The sequence below is a fragment of the Syngnathoides biaculeatus genome, chromosome 6, assembly GCF_019802595.1.
Source record: "Syngnathoides biaculeatus isolate LvHL_M chromosome 6, ASM1980259v1, whole genome shotgun sequence".
Taxonomy (NCBI): Eukaryota; Metazoa; Chordata; class Actinopteri; order Syngnathiformes; family Syngnathidae; genus Syngnathoides; species Syngnathoides biaculeatus.
Window position 1 is genome coordinate 8,689,454 of NC_084645.1, and position 16,628 is coordinate 8,706,081.

The 16,628-nt window shown below is 42.4% G+C and overlaps 1 protein-coding gene across 6 annotated transcripts in view; it reads left to right on the forward strand.

Moving 5' to 3' along the window:
* Window positions 1-16,628, forward strand: part of mical2b (microtubule associated monooxygenase, calponin and LIM domain containing 2b) — a 127,030-nt gene that overhangs the window by 85,248 nt on the left and 25,154 nt on the right. For 2 of the 6 annotated variants that reach the window (XR_009795278.1, XM_061821742.1), the window contains exons 15-19: window positions 1,268-1,336; window positions 1,461-1,586; window positions 10,653-10,839; window positions 10,948-11,012; window positions 12,092-12,265. Coding sequence is in view for 5 of the 6 variants with exons in the window: in XM_061821742.1 (XP_061677726.1) it covers window positions 1,268-1,336; window positions 1,461-1,586; window positions 10,653-10,839; window positions 10,948-11,012; window positions 12,092-12,265 (621 nt within the window). In the remaining variant the exon portion in view is untranslated. Of the gene's footprint in view, window positions 1-1,267; window positions 1,337-1,460; window positions 1,587-2,218; window positions 2,465-5,943; window positions 6,112-7,732; window positions 7,973-8,129; window positions 8,262-8,333; window positions 8,742-8,894; window positions 8,997-9,132; window positions 9,226-10,652; window positions 10,840-10,947; window positions 11,013-12,091; window positions 12,266-16,628 lie in introns of those variants that run through there. The other 4 variants (XM_061821741.1, XM_061821743.1, XM_061821745.1 and 1 more) reach the window with 3 other exon arrangements.

Consider the following 16,628-nt stretch of genomic DNA (forward strand, 5'->3'; position numbering starts at 1 on the left):
GGGAGCAAGATGGGATCACTGTTCATGAATGCAGGAGCCACCAGAACTGAACCAATTCATCAATGATGAGTTTGACAGTGATTCACCAAAGGTCGCTAGGATGGATATTTTTCAGATTGAAAATGAGTCAGATGCTTCTTTTGAAGTCTTGGCCAAGGATGTGTAATGTAGTGGATAAACTGCACGATGCGCAAACGTTTTATGCACAAATATTTAATCCAAAAAATGTTCGTTAAAAAGTGTTAAATAGTTCAATACTTTAATATGTTATCAACAGTATTAATAAAATGTTATGCTATTATTGAGCATTTATTTGAGTTGGTTGAGGGATTCTTTTCTGACAATCGCAGGGACCAGGAGAAGCGTGTCCTGTGGCCAGTCCCAAGATATATATTACCTCTGCATCAGTACATGCAAAAAGATTATTATTGATTGTTGTACAGATGTTTTTTGTAACACGATACAAGTACAAACAAAAGTACAAAACTAGTGAAATAGAACTACAGATAATTCCCAATACTTTGAGCATATGGATAGCAGCAAATTGGTGGCGCGCATTGTACATTGGTAGAAGGGTTTTTTCCAGACTTTTTTTAGGTCAACTTTGGGGGTGTACGTTATACTTCAGGACCATTATACTTGAGAAATTACGGTAACTGAAGAAATTGTGATTTGTTTTCCTATATGCTTCACCTCTACAATGGCTCGGCAATTCCAAATCATGCTGATTTGCACATTTTACTTAAGATCACAATTTACATATACAGTGTTTCACTTATGCCCAAGATACAACATATTGTATGCACCTGTGTTTTCCCAGTACACAAGCTAACACATCAGCTAGTAGCTCATATACAGTATAAACAGTATGTTAGCAAGAAAGCTAAACGTTTGGTCATGTCATTTGTGAATTTGAGAATTTCCTTCATCACCACTCACCTCAAGAGTTGAAACACCAGAAACAAAATCAAAACTGCTGACAGGTGGGTTTTTCTGCCACCACTCTTTGCTTCATTGCTCCAGCACACTGCAGTAGAAGGAAGAGAGGAGGTGGAGGGAGGGCATGTGTCTGGGTGTATAACTGAGAGTTCTTAAAACATTTTCCTCTGTGTGCATGTGCCTGACAATGATCAATAATCTGCATATGTGTTCTATCTCTGATTGCATGAATGGTTGGTTGTCTGTGGGTTGAACATTATGAGGAAAATGGAAAGCATTGACTGGTTTCATTATAATGCTAAAAAATAAATTGTGGTTGCTTTTGCAGTATGAAACAAAAATGGATGACGACTCTGTTAATAAGAGGCGACGAAAGGGTAGCTGCTACCTCACAGAGGTAGGTTCATTATTTTACCACAAAACCATGAAATATGAGTCATCATATGTTTGTCATTTGATAAAACTAACTATTTTCCACTCTATCTTGCTAATTTTGTTCCTTGGGTACAATGGGCATCAAGTTATCATGTCACGGTGCGCCCTCAGGAGGTGATGACAGAGAACTACGGGAGAACAAGGTCCGATCCATGGCAACACAGCTTTTGGCCAAATTTGAGGAGAACTCTGGAGACAAAAAGCATGGGAAGGTTAGATATGAATAAGTAGTCAATGCATGCACGTATGATACACTTTTGAATACTTGAGTTCATATAGTTTGCATCTAGAGTACTTGTTTTCTGCATTCACTACTTCAAAACAACTACATGGCAGCGAATTAATTTACGTTCCCTGAAAAAGTAAATCATTGCTCCATAAAAAATGAACTAGCTTTGATTTTGGAATGGAGTGGAATGGAGTGTAATACACCTCTAGCTGTACTGAGTGATCTGACTTTTTAGACTTACGATGAAGCCATTGTTGGACCATTATTTTTCTCTGACTACCAGCAAGAAAATGGATACAAGCGCTAGATGGTGTCAACAGACTTCACAATAAGCAACAGTTTCCCAGAAAAAAAGAGGCAGCGGTTTTTGTTTTTATAACTCAAAGCTGTTTATCGCCAGTTCCAGTTGAAATTTACTGTAAAATTAAAAATAAAACGTTAACCAGGGTTCACAGCCAGGAGCACACACACCTCACATCTTGCCCCTGTACAGTAGGTGGAGGGTTACTGGAGCCTGGTGGTGGTGGGGGGGTACTGGAGAAGCTGAGTGTCACCGAGGTGATTCAAAGCGAGCAAAGATAAATGACTCGCTTGTCTCCTGGTGTCACATCACAGCCTCTGAAGTTTGTGAGACTTTGCAAACCCTGCCACACCTCCTGAGGTCTGTTGCTGCCAAGGTGGGACTCCATCCTCCTCCTGTAGTCCATCTTGGGCTTTTTAATGCCTTTTTTCAGTTAATATAGAGCCGTGATGTAAAGAGCTCTGTCACCTGACCTGAAGGTGACCTGAGTGAAACGATCAATGTGCTGGTTGTACTGTTTAAGCAATGCTTATTTATTTATGGTAGTTAGTTTTTTTTTTTTTTTTTTAATAAACCGCTCCTGTTCACCTGCTTGGCCTAGCAAAATGGTGTATCTGTATGCTTTTTTTCCGGAACACTTTATATGTGCAGTAGGGGATTTTGAAAAACTCCCTCTGTGAGGGTATGTTCCAACTACAGGGGGATCACACTCCTCAGCCTACCCAATAAGGTCTATTCAGGGCTGCTGGGTAGGAAAATTGAATCTCAGATTCAGGAGAAGCAGTGTGGTTTTCGTCCTGATCGTGAACAGTGGACCAGCTCTCCACCCTCGACAGGGTTTTCAAGGGTGCATGGGAGTTTGCCCAACCAGTCTACGGGTGTTTTGTGGAATTGGGGAAGGCATTCAGCCATGTCCCGAATCTAAGACCATGGTTCTCAGTCTCAAAAGGGTGGCATGCCCTCTCCAGATCGGGATGAGATCCTACCCCGAGTAATGGAGTCCAAGTATCTTAGTCTTGTTCATGTAATTGATTAAGCTATTTACATGTAAAATGTGCTTACAAAAAATTCACGTTACGAAACGACTTCTGGAGGGAATTAATTTCGTCAGTAGCGGTACCACTGAATAGAGCCATCCATAAAAATATTTTGGCTTCCCGTAACTAAATCGACCATAAATATTCAAAAGCAAATAAAATTTCCAAAGTTTTTTTTTTTTTTTTTTCTTTTTTTTTTTTTTACACAAAGGGGACGTAAGTCTGGAGAAGGGAAGTAACCCAAGTCCTGTCTCAAATACTAACCAATCACGAAGTGATTTTGTCGCAGTCTGCCTCACGCGATCATGGTGGATGGCGTGCCGTTTGTCACTCACATTTGACGGGCGCGATCACGCTTGCACGCCATCGCACTCGCATATCTGCACAGTTGAGTAGTAGTAAAAAAAAATATTGAAACACGTTGTTTGTTTTGTGTAGTCTTGACATTAATTTGTGTTTATTTCATAAACATTGGTAATAGAACAAGCCTGATCCTCAACAATCAATATTCAGCAGGAGGTTCCGAGGTGCTTCAGATGCTGCGAACCCATTTACGTCGAAAGTCATCAACATAATGAGCCATGTCAAAGGAAATTTAGTTACACCAGGGGTTGTCAATGTGTCGATCTTTAGGCAGTTTTGATTGACAGTGTGCCTCCCCCCCAAAAAAAAACATCAAAAAAGACGTTAGACTATCATCCACCTCGTCGCTTGATTCAGGTGTGGCCAATACGTCGAGCGCACGCACAAAAAGGCAAGCCAGCCTCCTATTTACAGCAGTCGCGGTGATGCGCGAGTGCACCCGCCCACCACAGCCCCGCCGGTCAATCGCTAGAGGCTGGGTGCTTGAAATGTATGTAGAAGTTTCTTTTGGCTTGTCCAGTTAGGGAATGCTACAGCGTGACATCTCAGATGAAACGCACATATTTGTTTTTGCAGTTTTTACGCCGGATCTTGGGGGAAAAAAATCTGGGCACCCCCGAGTCACATTGAAAACATTACTGGGATATAACACAGGTAATGTTTCAGTATCTAAATATAAAAAGTACGAGATTGTAATTTACTTTGACTTGCTCTAAGTTCTAATGTTAGACTAGTCTGTCCATATAATTTTCCCCCGTGGTACTGCATTATCTTGAAGTTGAAAACTTTTCCCCTCTCCATGCTTAGGAAGATATAATCAACTGCAAGCTTTCATCAATGGATTGACAATAGATAGCGCCGTAAATTACACAATATTATAACACATCATGATGAAATAAAATGATTTGATTATATGAATATTTTGTTTTGAAATTGAATGTCTATTGACCTCTTTAAAAATGTCTGTCTGTCTGTGCAGTGTCAATAAATTAAGATGATGGTATTAGGAAACAACTACATACTCGGGTATAACAACTCTTACGTTATTTTAAGGTCTCAACATTCCATCCCTAATCACACTTGCAACTTTCTATCTGCGGGCATGACTGGTGGACCACACCCGTAACTTTTTATCTGCGGGCATGACTGACCACACCCGTACATTTTTCAAATATGAGTGCCGTTTCCTTTCTCGCTTATTTTAAACGGCGAACACATCGTGAGTAATACTATAAATTGAGAAAGGTGAGCCCTTCTTTAACACTTTAGGATGGAGTCAAATTGCCCTAGAAGAATTGGGAGATGACATGCTGTCAGAGATAAAAGCACTGCAACTTGGGCAAATGCACAGTGGCATCCAATGCGAATGTTCTCATAATTTTGAGACATTATTACAGTTTGATCCGGATCTTGGGGTAGTGCTTTTTCATTTGAGGAAAAATGTCACAGTTGAACGGCCCAAAATTGATGCATTTGTCACTATGATGGCAGCTGCCAAGGAAAAGTCAAGACCTTTCCTTTCGTTTAAAAAAAAAAAAAAAAAAAAAAAAAAGATGATCTGGGAAACCAAAGCCTTTTTAACGAAGTTCTGGAAGAGGTCGACCGAGCCAGCGCCTCATTTCCAAATTCAATATCCAAAGAAGAACCTACGTATGTTATCAAGGTATGCACATCAGTTATTTTAAATCATTATTGGGAAGTTGAAAATGTGAAGGAATAAATATATAATTTATGGCTAAAACAAAAGCTACGTTAACAGACTGAATATATTTATTGGTACTATATGGGCCAAAATATTTGCAGAATATCATGGAATGGACCTTTACAAAAAAAAAAATGTTCCGATCAACCTACCTACTAATTTTTTTTCCCCCACTCTTGTTACTGGAAACCAAAATATTTTTATGGACGGCAGAGACAACAGTTTTCCAGTTCACATCTGTGGGCAAGTTTTCAGTTAACCTACCATGCTTTTTTTTGGGATGTGGGAGGAAACCATTCCCACCACAGGAAGAACATGCAAAATACACGTGGACGGTGCCGGGATTTTAACCCTGGTCATCATAACTGTGAGGCAGATGCTCTAACTTGGCCACTGTTCCAGCCTTTCTTGAACCCAGATAAATATTTTGCATTGGGGAAAAAAACCTCATCTACACACAAAAACAATATGCGGTATACTTTAATAATGATTATCCTTTCCCACATTTTTCCCAAAATAACTTACTGTGTGAAATATGGATCTGTTTGTTTCAACAGAGAGCTATTCTTTTGTATGAATGTCGATAGGTGGATGCACAGGTTAATTGTGCTTTCTGATGACAGCTGAACAAAGCATTTAATTGTTCTTTGTCACTGTACCTTAGTCATCGAAGAACAAAGAACTATCTATAGTAAATTATTGTAATTTAATTTCCCACTGTACATCTGATGAGCTCTCACAGAGCAGTGTGCTGCAGCATAGTGATTGAATCACTGAACTACTGTAAACAGTATTTCTCGGAATACAGAGTTATATTTTACGTAAGGACGTGTATAGGTTCATATAGACATGCACAAAACAGTTTTATCATGTGATATTTCCTTCCAGCTTTATATTCCTTTTTCTTCACTTTTTTCCTCATTCCTTCTTTAATCAGCCTGAGGTTGACCTAACTAGCCCATCCTTTTCTTCACCTCTTTCATCTTCCTCCACCCTGCTTTCTCACGCAAAGGAGGAGGGGTGTGAAAATCCTCGCTTTGTGAAGCCCAAGTATGACCTCCCTCCTCCTCCTCCTACTCTGTGCTCCCAACGACCCAAGTGGCAGGTATCCTCCCAGTCATGCTTTCTTTGTAAATGTGTGATTGTAGATACTGATTGTCCATACAGCGAAGAAAAGAAGTATTTGAACACCCTGCATATTGCAAGTTCTCCCACTTAGAACTCATGGAGGGGTCTGAAATTTTCATTGTTGGTGCATGTCCACTGTGAGAGAGATAATCTAAAAAGAAAAATCCAGAAATCACAATGTAAGATTTTATTTTAACGATATATTTGTGTGATACAGCTGGAAATAAGTATTTGAACATTTGAGAAAACCAATGTTAATATTTGGTACAGTAGCCTTTGTTTGCAATTACAGAGGTCAAATTTTCGAAACAGGTTTTCTATTGGGTTTAGGTCTGGGACTGGCTAGGCCATGCCAGAACCTTGATATGCTTTTTATAGATCCACTCCTTGGTTTTCCTGGCTGTGTGCTTCGGGTAATTGTCATGTTGGAAAGACCCAACCACGACCCATCTTCAATGCTCTGACTGAGGGAAAGAGGTTGTTCCCCAAAATCTCACAATACATGCCGCGGTCATCCTCTCATTAATACAGTGCAATCATCCAGTCCCATGTGCAGAAAACACCCCCAAAGCATGATGCTACCACCCCCATGCTTCACAGTAGGGCTGGTGTTCTTGGGATGGAACTCATCATTCATTCAATTATGACCAAAAAGTTCCATTTTGGTCTCATCTGACCACCAAACCTTCTCCCATGACTCCTCTGTATCATCCAAATGGTTATTGCCAATTTAAGACGGGCCTTGACATGTGCTGGTTTAACCAGGGGAACCTTCCGTGCCATGCATGATTTCAAACCATGACGTATTAGTGTATTACCAACAGTCACCTTGGAAAAGGTGGTCCCAGCTCTTTTCAGGTCATTGACCAAGTCCTGTCGTGCAGTCCTGGGCTGATTCCTCACTTTTCTAAGGATCATTGAGACCCCACGACGTGATATCTTGCATGGGGCTCCACTCTGATTGACCCTCATGTTTAGGTTCTTCCATTTTCTAATGATTGCTCCAACAGTGGACCTTTTTTCACCAAGCTGCTTGTCAATTTCTCCGTAGCCTATTCCAGCCGTGTGGAGTTGTACAATTTTGTCTTTGGTGTCTTTCGTCTTGGATATGTTACAAGTTTGAGTCTTACTGATCGTATGGAGTTGACAGGTGTCTTTATGGAGCTAACAACCTCACACAGGTGCATATGATTCAGGATAATACATGGAGTGGAGGTGGACTTTTAAAGGCGGACTAACAAGTCTTTGAGGGTCAGAATTCTAACTGATAGACAGGTGTTCAAATACTTATTTGCAGGTGTATCACACAAATAAATAGCTAAAAAAATCTTACATTGTAATTTCTGGATCGTTCTTTTTAGTTTATCTCTCTCACAGTGGACATGGACCTACGGTGAAGATTTCAGACCCCTCCAGGATTTTTAAGTGGGAGAACTTGCACAATAGCAGGGTGTTCAAATACTCATTTTCTAAACTGGAAATTGTATCTCTTGCTGTTATGCAACATTGAAATATGGTTTTTCAAGTTGCTTTTCTTCATAGGAATGTAGTTAAATCTTTTTTCCTGTTACACCCTGCTTTTATTCTCATCTCCTCAGCCTTCTGTCTACCTTCGTTTACTGGAAAATCCTGCTTCTATGGCTCCTCAAAACAATTCCCACATTTCTCCCACATCTTCTTATCCTCCTTCACCCTCCAATAGCCTTTTGTACTCTTCAAGTCCTGAACTACCCTACCAAGATTGCACATCTCCTGTTCCTCAAGCCAGCCATTTTTCTGGCTCTGCTCTGTTGGACAATGTTCTGTCCTCACCGAGGTTAGAAGAGGAAATGAAGCAGGTGAACAAATGGGTTTAATGGCATTTAACAGAAGCACAAAGCTGCATTTAATACATTATTTTTAAAGATGTTTGCTTATTATTATTAATACAGAAATGTATCGTCAATGTATTTTCATGTTCCTGTTTTTTCTCCCTCGTATTGGTCCACCCTGCAGAGTAAAACTGGGAGGCTGTCAAGTCGACAGTTTGCCCAAAAGACTATTAAAGAAAGAGCTGTCCTCCTTTCGTCCTTGTTTACTGGCTCCAACAAACCTACTCCTCATTTTTTCTCTCTTCCTGAAGCACAGGTTCTACTCATCATTGTGTTAATTTCTTGTCCTTTTCCTGATTTCGTCTTTAATTTCTGACATCTTCTCTAGGTTGAAATATCTACCTCCCTCCCTCCTATATCTCCATCTAAAAGCAGCAAAACCTACCCTGTGGTCCACCCTGTCCCTGATCCTACTGCCCATGCTGGTTTCTCTTCTAATCCTGTTCACAATAAGCACAAGAAAGAATTCCCCTTTCGCTCATTGAATGCTGACCCCGAAAGTCTTCAGCGTGCTTGTCATTTGGATTCTTTGTCTATAAACAGCAAAGTCCTCACTGAAATATCTGGTTCTCATGAGAGCCGGGATACCACATCTCCGCTTCCTGAAATCAGCTTCTCCTCGGATCCAGTTTTTGCAGGGACAGAATACAATCCTCAGGACAGTCTTGAAAGCAAACAAATCAACAAAACTGCCCATGAGACAGCCGAGAACCACAAATGCAATAGAAACACAAAGGTAATTTATGTGTGCCAATAGCTTGACATAATAGTAGCAGGATGCATGGAATGGAGCAACCCTGTGCATGCTTCGATTTGAAAACATATAGTTTCGAATCAGCATAAACAAATTGTTTCAATAGGTTGGTCTTCCTTCTGCTGTATGTCTTAGTGTAACGGAAGTAATGGTTTGAGAGACCCTAAAGAAGATGTTCGAAAATCAGTCGTTAGCGCTGTAAGTTTTCCACGTGGATCGCCAAGCTACTGTAAAGAGGTACCGGTTAATAACTCAGCCTAAATGCAGGTTTTTTTTAAGGGAAAGGACTGTCAGCTTTTCTCAATATGACTTTCTCTTGTGGATATTCTGTTTCCCTCTGTTGTTATTGCATTTCTATTGGTTTCAATATTAGCGTACAGTTGGAAAGGTGTCCTCAACCATTGATGCTAAAGCGCAAATACTGGCCATCCTCTATGAGACAGATCACAGGCCCGGTGCTGCTATGGTAAGATTTGTGTGGATATTGCATGTAGGAATCAAATGGTCAAGTTCATTATTTTCTGCACTTTTTGTGAGAAAAGCTAGGAAATGACAAAATGCTCACATAGTTCTGCATTGTGCATGCCATCACATAAAATGTTTTAGAATGCATTGATAAAGCTTCATGCTCATTGAACATGGCTTATAATCCAACTAGTCTTGATAAAACATTCCCAACTCTCCTCAAACTCACATACCCTGTCAAAAAAAATCTGACGTTCCTTTAAGACTTTTTTTTTTTATTGGTTATGTGCACATTATTGACATTTTGATGCAATGTGGAGCACACTATTATAAAAATATATAACAAATAAAAACAGAATAGCATAATGGCATTTGGTTGAGCAAAGCCCTCAAATGATGCCTCATGACTCATATGAGTAAAACTACTCAAGAATCGAGTACAATTCCTGACAGTTTCAAATGACATCCCCGAATTGCTTTTCCAGCATCAGAAGGAAAAATGAGCCATCCTAATTTTGCAGAGGTATGTCGCTGCACTATCGCTGGATATCCAACAGTATAAATTAAAAGTGAAGATTATCTTTGTAAAGGCAGATTGTCTGGTACCGCGATCGTATTGGAAATCAAATTGTGCAAGGACAACATTCTGGCAGGTCTGTATCTTGTACAGTACATTCATTATAAAAATTCGCTTTTCACCTTCATCCTTCCTTTCATCCTTCCGTCCTTCCATCCCCATCCTTTTTTAACTGTCATTTATTACATCGCAACTACTGCAAGCCCCTTTCTGCGGAACGTCACATGACCAACACAGAAAACGGGACAGATGATTTCTTTTGTATGCTACGCTAACAAGCATCACTGGGATTGATGACGTGATTGAATCTGAACTGCCTGAATGTTTTTATTTACAGCTGTTCGAACAAAAGCTAAATGTATGTTACGTGTAATATCCACAAAGAAATCCAAATCATCTGCTGTCATCATCTTTTGTGACTCTGTAGTGCCTTGTATTGAAAAAATACAGGGGAGACATTTAAAGTTCCCAGGGGTGCAATAATGATACTGTTCCGTTTAACCCACCCAAACAACGAAGAAGTGCTTTTATCCATTTTGCCAACAGCCGAAATAGGTTGTGCATAGACTGGATTCAATGCAGCTTAGTTGCTGGCTGCTGGTTTGCATTTGCATTTTTCTCATCTTTTTTTAATATTCTCGGGTGGGGAAAGTTAATGAAAATGTTGGTATTGTACTTTTTTTTTTCTAACATTGATTTCCATGTAAGTTTTCATAAATAAAGGAACCTATTCTTCTTTTAAATGCACTGCTGGAAATTAGTTAATAATTTGGATGTCAATATTATTTATCTTGAATTCCAAACCCAAAAAGTAACTTTAACCTTTTTGCTGTGTCTTATCCTTTTCTCAGTGTGTCAGTCGTAAAGAATGTCAATCTGGATTTGGGGGCAGCGATATATGCCACTTCTGTTCTAAGCGGGTATACATAATGGAGAGACTGAGCGCTGAAGGATACTTCTTCCACAGAGAGTGTTTCCGCTGTGATGTCTGTAACTGCACCCTCCGTCTGGGTGGCTACACCTTCAGTTCATATGAGGGTATGCATGAGTCACTGTCAATAAATTGACTTAATCTTGTTTTTCCAAAATTCGTTTCTTGAAATAATTGCCTTCAATGTATATAATCTGTTTGTATTTTTCCTCCAGCAAAGTTCTATTGTAAGATGCATTATACTCAGTACCAGTCCAGTACACACTTCAGGAAAAGAAAGGTAAATACAAGTGTAATATCAATATTTATATGAAGATTAACATTTATTGTATGGTGATAAAATAGCCATTTTTATTCATGTAAAATAAGTGATTAACATTGCAGTTTCATTAGAAAAGGTCTTAACTCAGCGGTTACTGGTTTTCCTATGAATACTGATTTTTGTTGTTGTTTGGATCCATCCATCCATTTTCTTAGCTGTTTAGCCTCACAAGGGTCGCGGGAGTGTTGGAGCCTATCCCAGCTGTCAACGGGCAGGAGGCGCAGGGTACACCCTAAACTGTTTGCCAACTGCACGGCACAAAAAGACAAACAGCCGCACTTACAATCACACCTACAGGAATTTAGAGTGTACAATTCATGTTGCATGTTTTTGGGATGTGGGAGGAAACCGGAGTGCCCAGAGAAAACCCACCCAGGCACAGGGAGAACATGCAAACGCCAAACAGGCGCGTCCGGGATTGAACCTGGGACCTCAGAACTGTGAGGCCAACGCTTTCCAGCTGATCCACCATACTCCCCTTGTTGTTGGGATTTTTATTTTTATTTTTTTGGAATTTAATTCTGAAACAATGTATATGGAATTTGGTGTAAAAATCTACATTCAGAATATTTGCAGTGACATATTTAATTCCCTTGAAGCAATTAAGCCACTATTTCAAGCTTTCCTCACCAACATCTGACAATAATTTGAGTCACTGAAATCCATTCCTTTCTGAAGGATTCTTCAACCGTTATGAGATCTTGAGTCCTTGTTCCAGAAATTTTTACCTTTTAACCTCACAAGTGAGAAAAAAAAACTCAAGCAAGATACCGCCCCAGCGCATTAGTCGCATGAGGTTCGTACGTTCCCAGATGAGCAGTTTCCAGATCATTTTATTGATCATGTTCCTGCAGAATAGGTTCCCTGGTCACTTGCTCACATGAAATCAGATTATATAAAAACATAATTTATTTAGAAACTAATCTCTGATTTCACTGCACAGGGTCTTTTTATAATTGGTAGCAAAAGAATGTCCTATCAATACCACATTTTATTGTCCTGTATATCTAATGTCCTTTGTGATTCAATTTGGGCAGGAGGACCATAGCTGTGTCACATCCTTGGTGCTAGACAATGGGAGAAACTCGGTGACAAGCGGCATCCAGATCCAACCTTCAGGTACCCTGGTTTCCTTGCTTAGGCGAGGCCTGAGTGGGCCAAGGCATGCCAGCCGGGCTGTGTGTGTGATTCCTGGACATCTTTTAGGCAATGTGCGTGAGTCTTTCACAGCTGTGGGTACGCACATCAGAAGTTACTCGCATGACTATGTGTTCCTGTATGAGTTGCTAAGCATGGGGTGTACTCTGCTTTGCGTCATGCACGAGGTGCTCGGACAGATAAGCCAAGAGGCTCAGCTAGGTCAGCAGCATGTCTTCGGCCTCTAGCTCACCATACTCGGACAAAATATTCAAAAGCTATTTCTCCAATAATGTGTGATAAATATCCATTAACTCTCCATACATGTGGAGTTGAATTATGCCTGCATTCCAAGTCGTCTATTTGTTTTTTTTTTTTTTTTTTTTTGCAATGTACACATCTGACTACCCCCCCCCCCCCCACAGTTTTAAATTTCGGCATTAATTGCTCATCAAATTTATTCTGACGTCCATTTAAACCACAAGAATAAATTACTACTACTCAAAATGCCACTGACACCTAAAACATGAAATTTTGTATGTTGGAAACCAAAATAATCAGCCAGAATGGGATCATCCATTTGTTCACGGCACATCAGAATGTTGCCGTATATTGATCCCCCTACCCTCCATCTCCCGCCGTGAAAATTCACTCGACTGTTTTGAGTTGAAGAAGAACCAGGAAGTGCCATTTTGTGCAGACACTTACAGCAGCAGGGTCGAGTGTCTTTACCCCTTGTACTGCATATAAACCAAAATGCTGGAATTTGCCCAAACACTCGGGATGATGGATTCACTCTTCACACGTTTCCAAAAGACCCGATTCGTCGTTAAAAAATGATTGCACAGGTGCATAGGACAAGAGCTTGGTGGGTTCCACATGACATGTAGGCGTGGATAGAGCTATTAAAAAAATTATTGGGGGGGACTAATTTGTCTCACAGTTTATAGCATATCTCACTTATGAATTTAGAATAAATCCCCTTGGTCAAACCAGCAAAATATAATAAAGCACTTGTATTGTGTTAAAGACAATTTAATCACACACAACACAAAACAACAAAATGGAAATACAAAGACGGTTTAGTAGCGTGTAACGCAAGCTAACTAAGCAAAAGACGTATTGTCGTCATAGTCCAATCCAATGTTCCAAATGGGGGAATGTTATTTCCAGCAGCAAATATTCCGGAAATGTCAAAAAGGCAGTGTGGCGTCAGTGTATGTGTAGCAGTATGAATAAAAAGCTCCGTCGACAGCCATCTGCGTCCTGATAGGAATATTCTAGAAATCCACGTCCAGCGACGTAATCTTTCTCTCAGAACGTAACAAAAGCGCTGCATCATAATGACTTAAAGTACGCAAGTCAGGGGTGCTAAATGTGTCAATGCGTGCAGGCCGCCGTTAGCGGTGGCTGCCGTTTCCCCAACGCAGTGGTGCGTCAGGCGGGGAGGTGGGCGGTCGCTTGGGGTCGCACCGAGGGTGAGGAGGAGAAAGGAGCTCCCCCCCACCAGCCACCAATGTCTGGGCATTCCTGATGTATTTACTTCGCCCAGCCTGGTTCCTCCTGAGTACACTGCATACACAAGACGTGTAAAAGGGGTGGGAAATCGAACAATTATGGGCCAATCATTTTGAATATTTCATTGGGTTCCTCGTCCTCTTAGTCTCTCTGTCGGGGAGTCTGTTATTTAGTAGTGATCCACATATCGTCTTAATATGGCTCGGTACGATATGGTAAAATGGCGCCATTTGCTTAACTCGCTTCTAAGATGTTCTCTTCCTCAAAAAGACCTTCAGTCTCAGAAGGGGCTTTAGAAAAATCCAAAAATCGCTCGTTCATCTGCCATTGCATTTGGCACAGCGTGTTGTCAATGCCGACTGCCCCTGTGTGATGGCTGCACGAGGCGTCACATGATGTCACAGACAATATTACCACCACTGGGATGTCGAGTGAAACTTTCACAACTTTGCGCTTGAATAAAATGCTCCCAGATCACTTTTTCCAACTCGTGTTATCATCAAAGTGATTAATATTATTATTATTAAAATATATTTAGACACCCCCCCACCCCATCAGAATATAAGATGTGTTCTGTTACTGAACTTTTGTGCTCCTCACAAATTGTCCATAACGGACACTATGTTCTGGCATAAGGGTGTCCACATGCACCTGGCATCAGAACACCCTAGGTCGCAGTTCGATGATCGACTTTGTGGTCATGTCGTTGGACTTGCAACCACATGTCTTGGACACTCAGGTGAAGAGAGGCCCAGAGCTGTCAACTGATCACTACCTGGTGGTGAGTTGGCTCTGATGTTGTTGGAAGATGCCGGTCCGTCGCGGCAGGCCCAAATGTATTGTGAGGGTCTGCTGGGAACGACTTGCAGATTCCCCTGTCAGAAGGAATTTCAACTCCCACCTCTGAAAGAACTTTGCTCACGTCCCGGGGGAGACTGTGGACATTGAGTCCAAGTGGACGGTGTTCCACGCCTCCATTGCTGAGGCAGCTGACCAGAGCTGTGGCCGTAAGGTGGTCGGTGTCTGTTGTGGCAGCAATCCCCGAACACGTTGGTGGACACCAACAGTGCAGGATGCTGTCAAGCTGAAGGAGTCCTATCAGGCATTTTTGGCCTGTGGGACTCCCGAGGCAGGTGATAGGTACTGGCTGGCCAAGCAGAATGCAGCTTCGGTGGCCACTGGGAGAAAAACCCAGGTGTGAGAGGAGTTCGGTGACTCCATGGAGAACGATTTCAGGACATCTTCGAGAAAATTCTGGTCCACCGTCCGGCGTCTCGGGAGGGTGAAACAGTGTACTGTCAACACTGTGTATAGTGGGGACGAGGCACTGCTGACCTCAACTCGGGATGTTGTGAGTCGGTGAGGAGAATACTTTGAATACCTCAATTCCACCAACACGCCTTCCCATGAGGAAGCTGAGTCTGGGTGCTCTGAGGCGGACTCTTGTATTTCTGGGGTTTAGGTCGCCGAGGTGGTTAAAAAGCTCCTTGGTGGCAGGGCCCTGGGGGTGGATGAGATTTGCCCGGAGTTCCTAAAGGGTCTGGATGTTGTGGGGCTGTCCTATTTGACATGCCTCTGCAACATTGGGTGGACATTGGGGACAGTGCCTCTGGATTGGCAGACTGAGGTGGTGGTTCCCCTTTTTAAGAAGGGGGACCGGAGGGTGTGTTCCAACTATAGAGGGATCACACTCCTCACTCCTACCTGGTAAAGTCTATTCAGGGGTGCTGTAGAGGAGGGCCCGTCGGGAAGTTGAACCTCAGATTCAAGAGGAGTAATGTGGTTTTCATCCCGGCCATGGAACAGTGGACCCACTGTAGACCCTTGGCAGGATCCTCAAGGGTGCATGGGAGTTCGCCTAACCAGTCTACGTGTTTTGTGGACTTGGAGAAGGCGTTCGACCGTGTCCCTCTGGGAGTCTTGTTGGGGGTTCTTCAGGAGTATGGGGTACCGAACACCCTGATAGGGACTGTTCAGTCCCTGTAGGACCGCTGTCAGAGTTTGGTCCGCATTGCTGGTAATGAGTCACTCATTTCCAGTGAGAGTTGGACTTCGCCAAAGCTGCCCTTTGTCACCGATTTTGTTTTCCTAACTTTTATGGACAGAATCTCTAGGCGCAGCCGAGACATAGTGTGTCCGATCTGGTGGCTTCAGCATCGGATCTCTGCTGATGATGTGGTTCTGCTGGCTTCATCAAGCCGCGATCTCCAGCTTTCGCTGCAGGCGTTCACTGCAGAGTGAGAAGCGGCTGGGATGAGAATCAGCACCTCCAAATCTGAGATCATGGTACTCAGTCGGAAAAGGGTGGCATGTCCTCTCCAGGTCGGGGATGAGATCCTGCCCCAAGTGCAGGAGTTCAAGTATCTTGAGGTCTTGTTCACGAGTGAGGGAAGAATGAAGCGGGAGATCGACAGACGGATCAGTGCAGCATCTGCAGTGATGCAGACTTTGTATCGGTCCGTTGTGATAAAGAGGGAGCTAAGTCGAAAGGCAAAGCTCTCAATTTACCTGTTGCTCAACGTTCCTACCCTCACTTATGGCCACAAGCTGTGGGTCATGACCGAAAGAACAAGATCCCGGCCAAAATGAGTGTCCTACGCAGGGTGTCTGGGCTCTCCCTTAGAGATAGGGTGAGAAGCTCGGTCATCTGGGAGGTGCTCAGTGTTGAGCCGCTGCTTCTCTGCATTGAGAGGAGCTAGATGAGGTGGCTGAGGCATCTGATTCGGACGCCTCCCTGGTGAGGTGTTCCGAGAATGTCCCGTGGACGACCCAGGACACGCTGGAGAGAGACTGTCTTCAGCTGGCCTGGTAACGCCTTGGGATCGGAAGAGCTGGAAGAAGTGCCTGGGGAAAGGGAAGTCTGGGTATCCCTGTTGAAGTTGCTTCCCCCGCAACCCCACCCGGAGAAGCGGTAGAAAA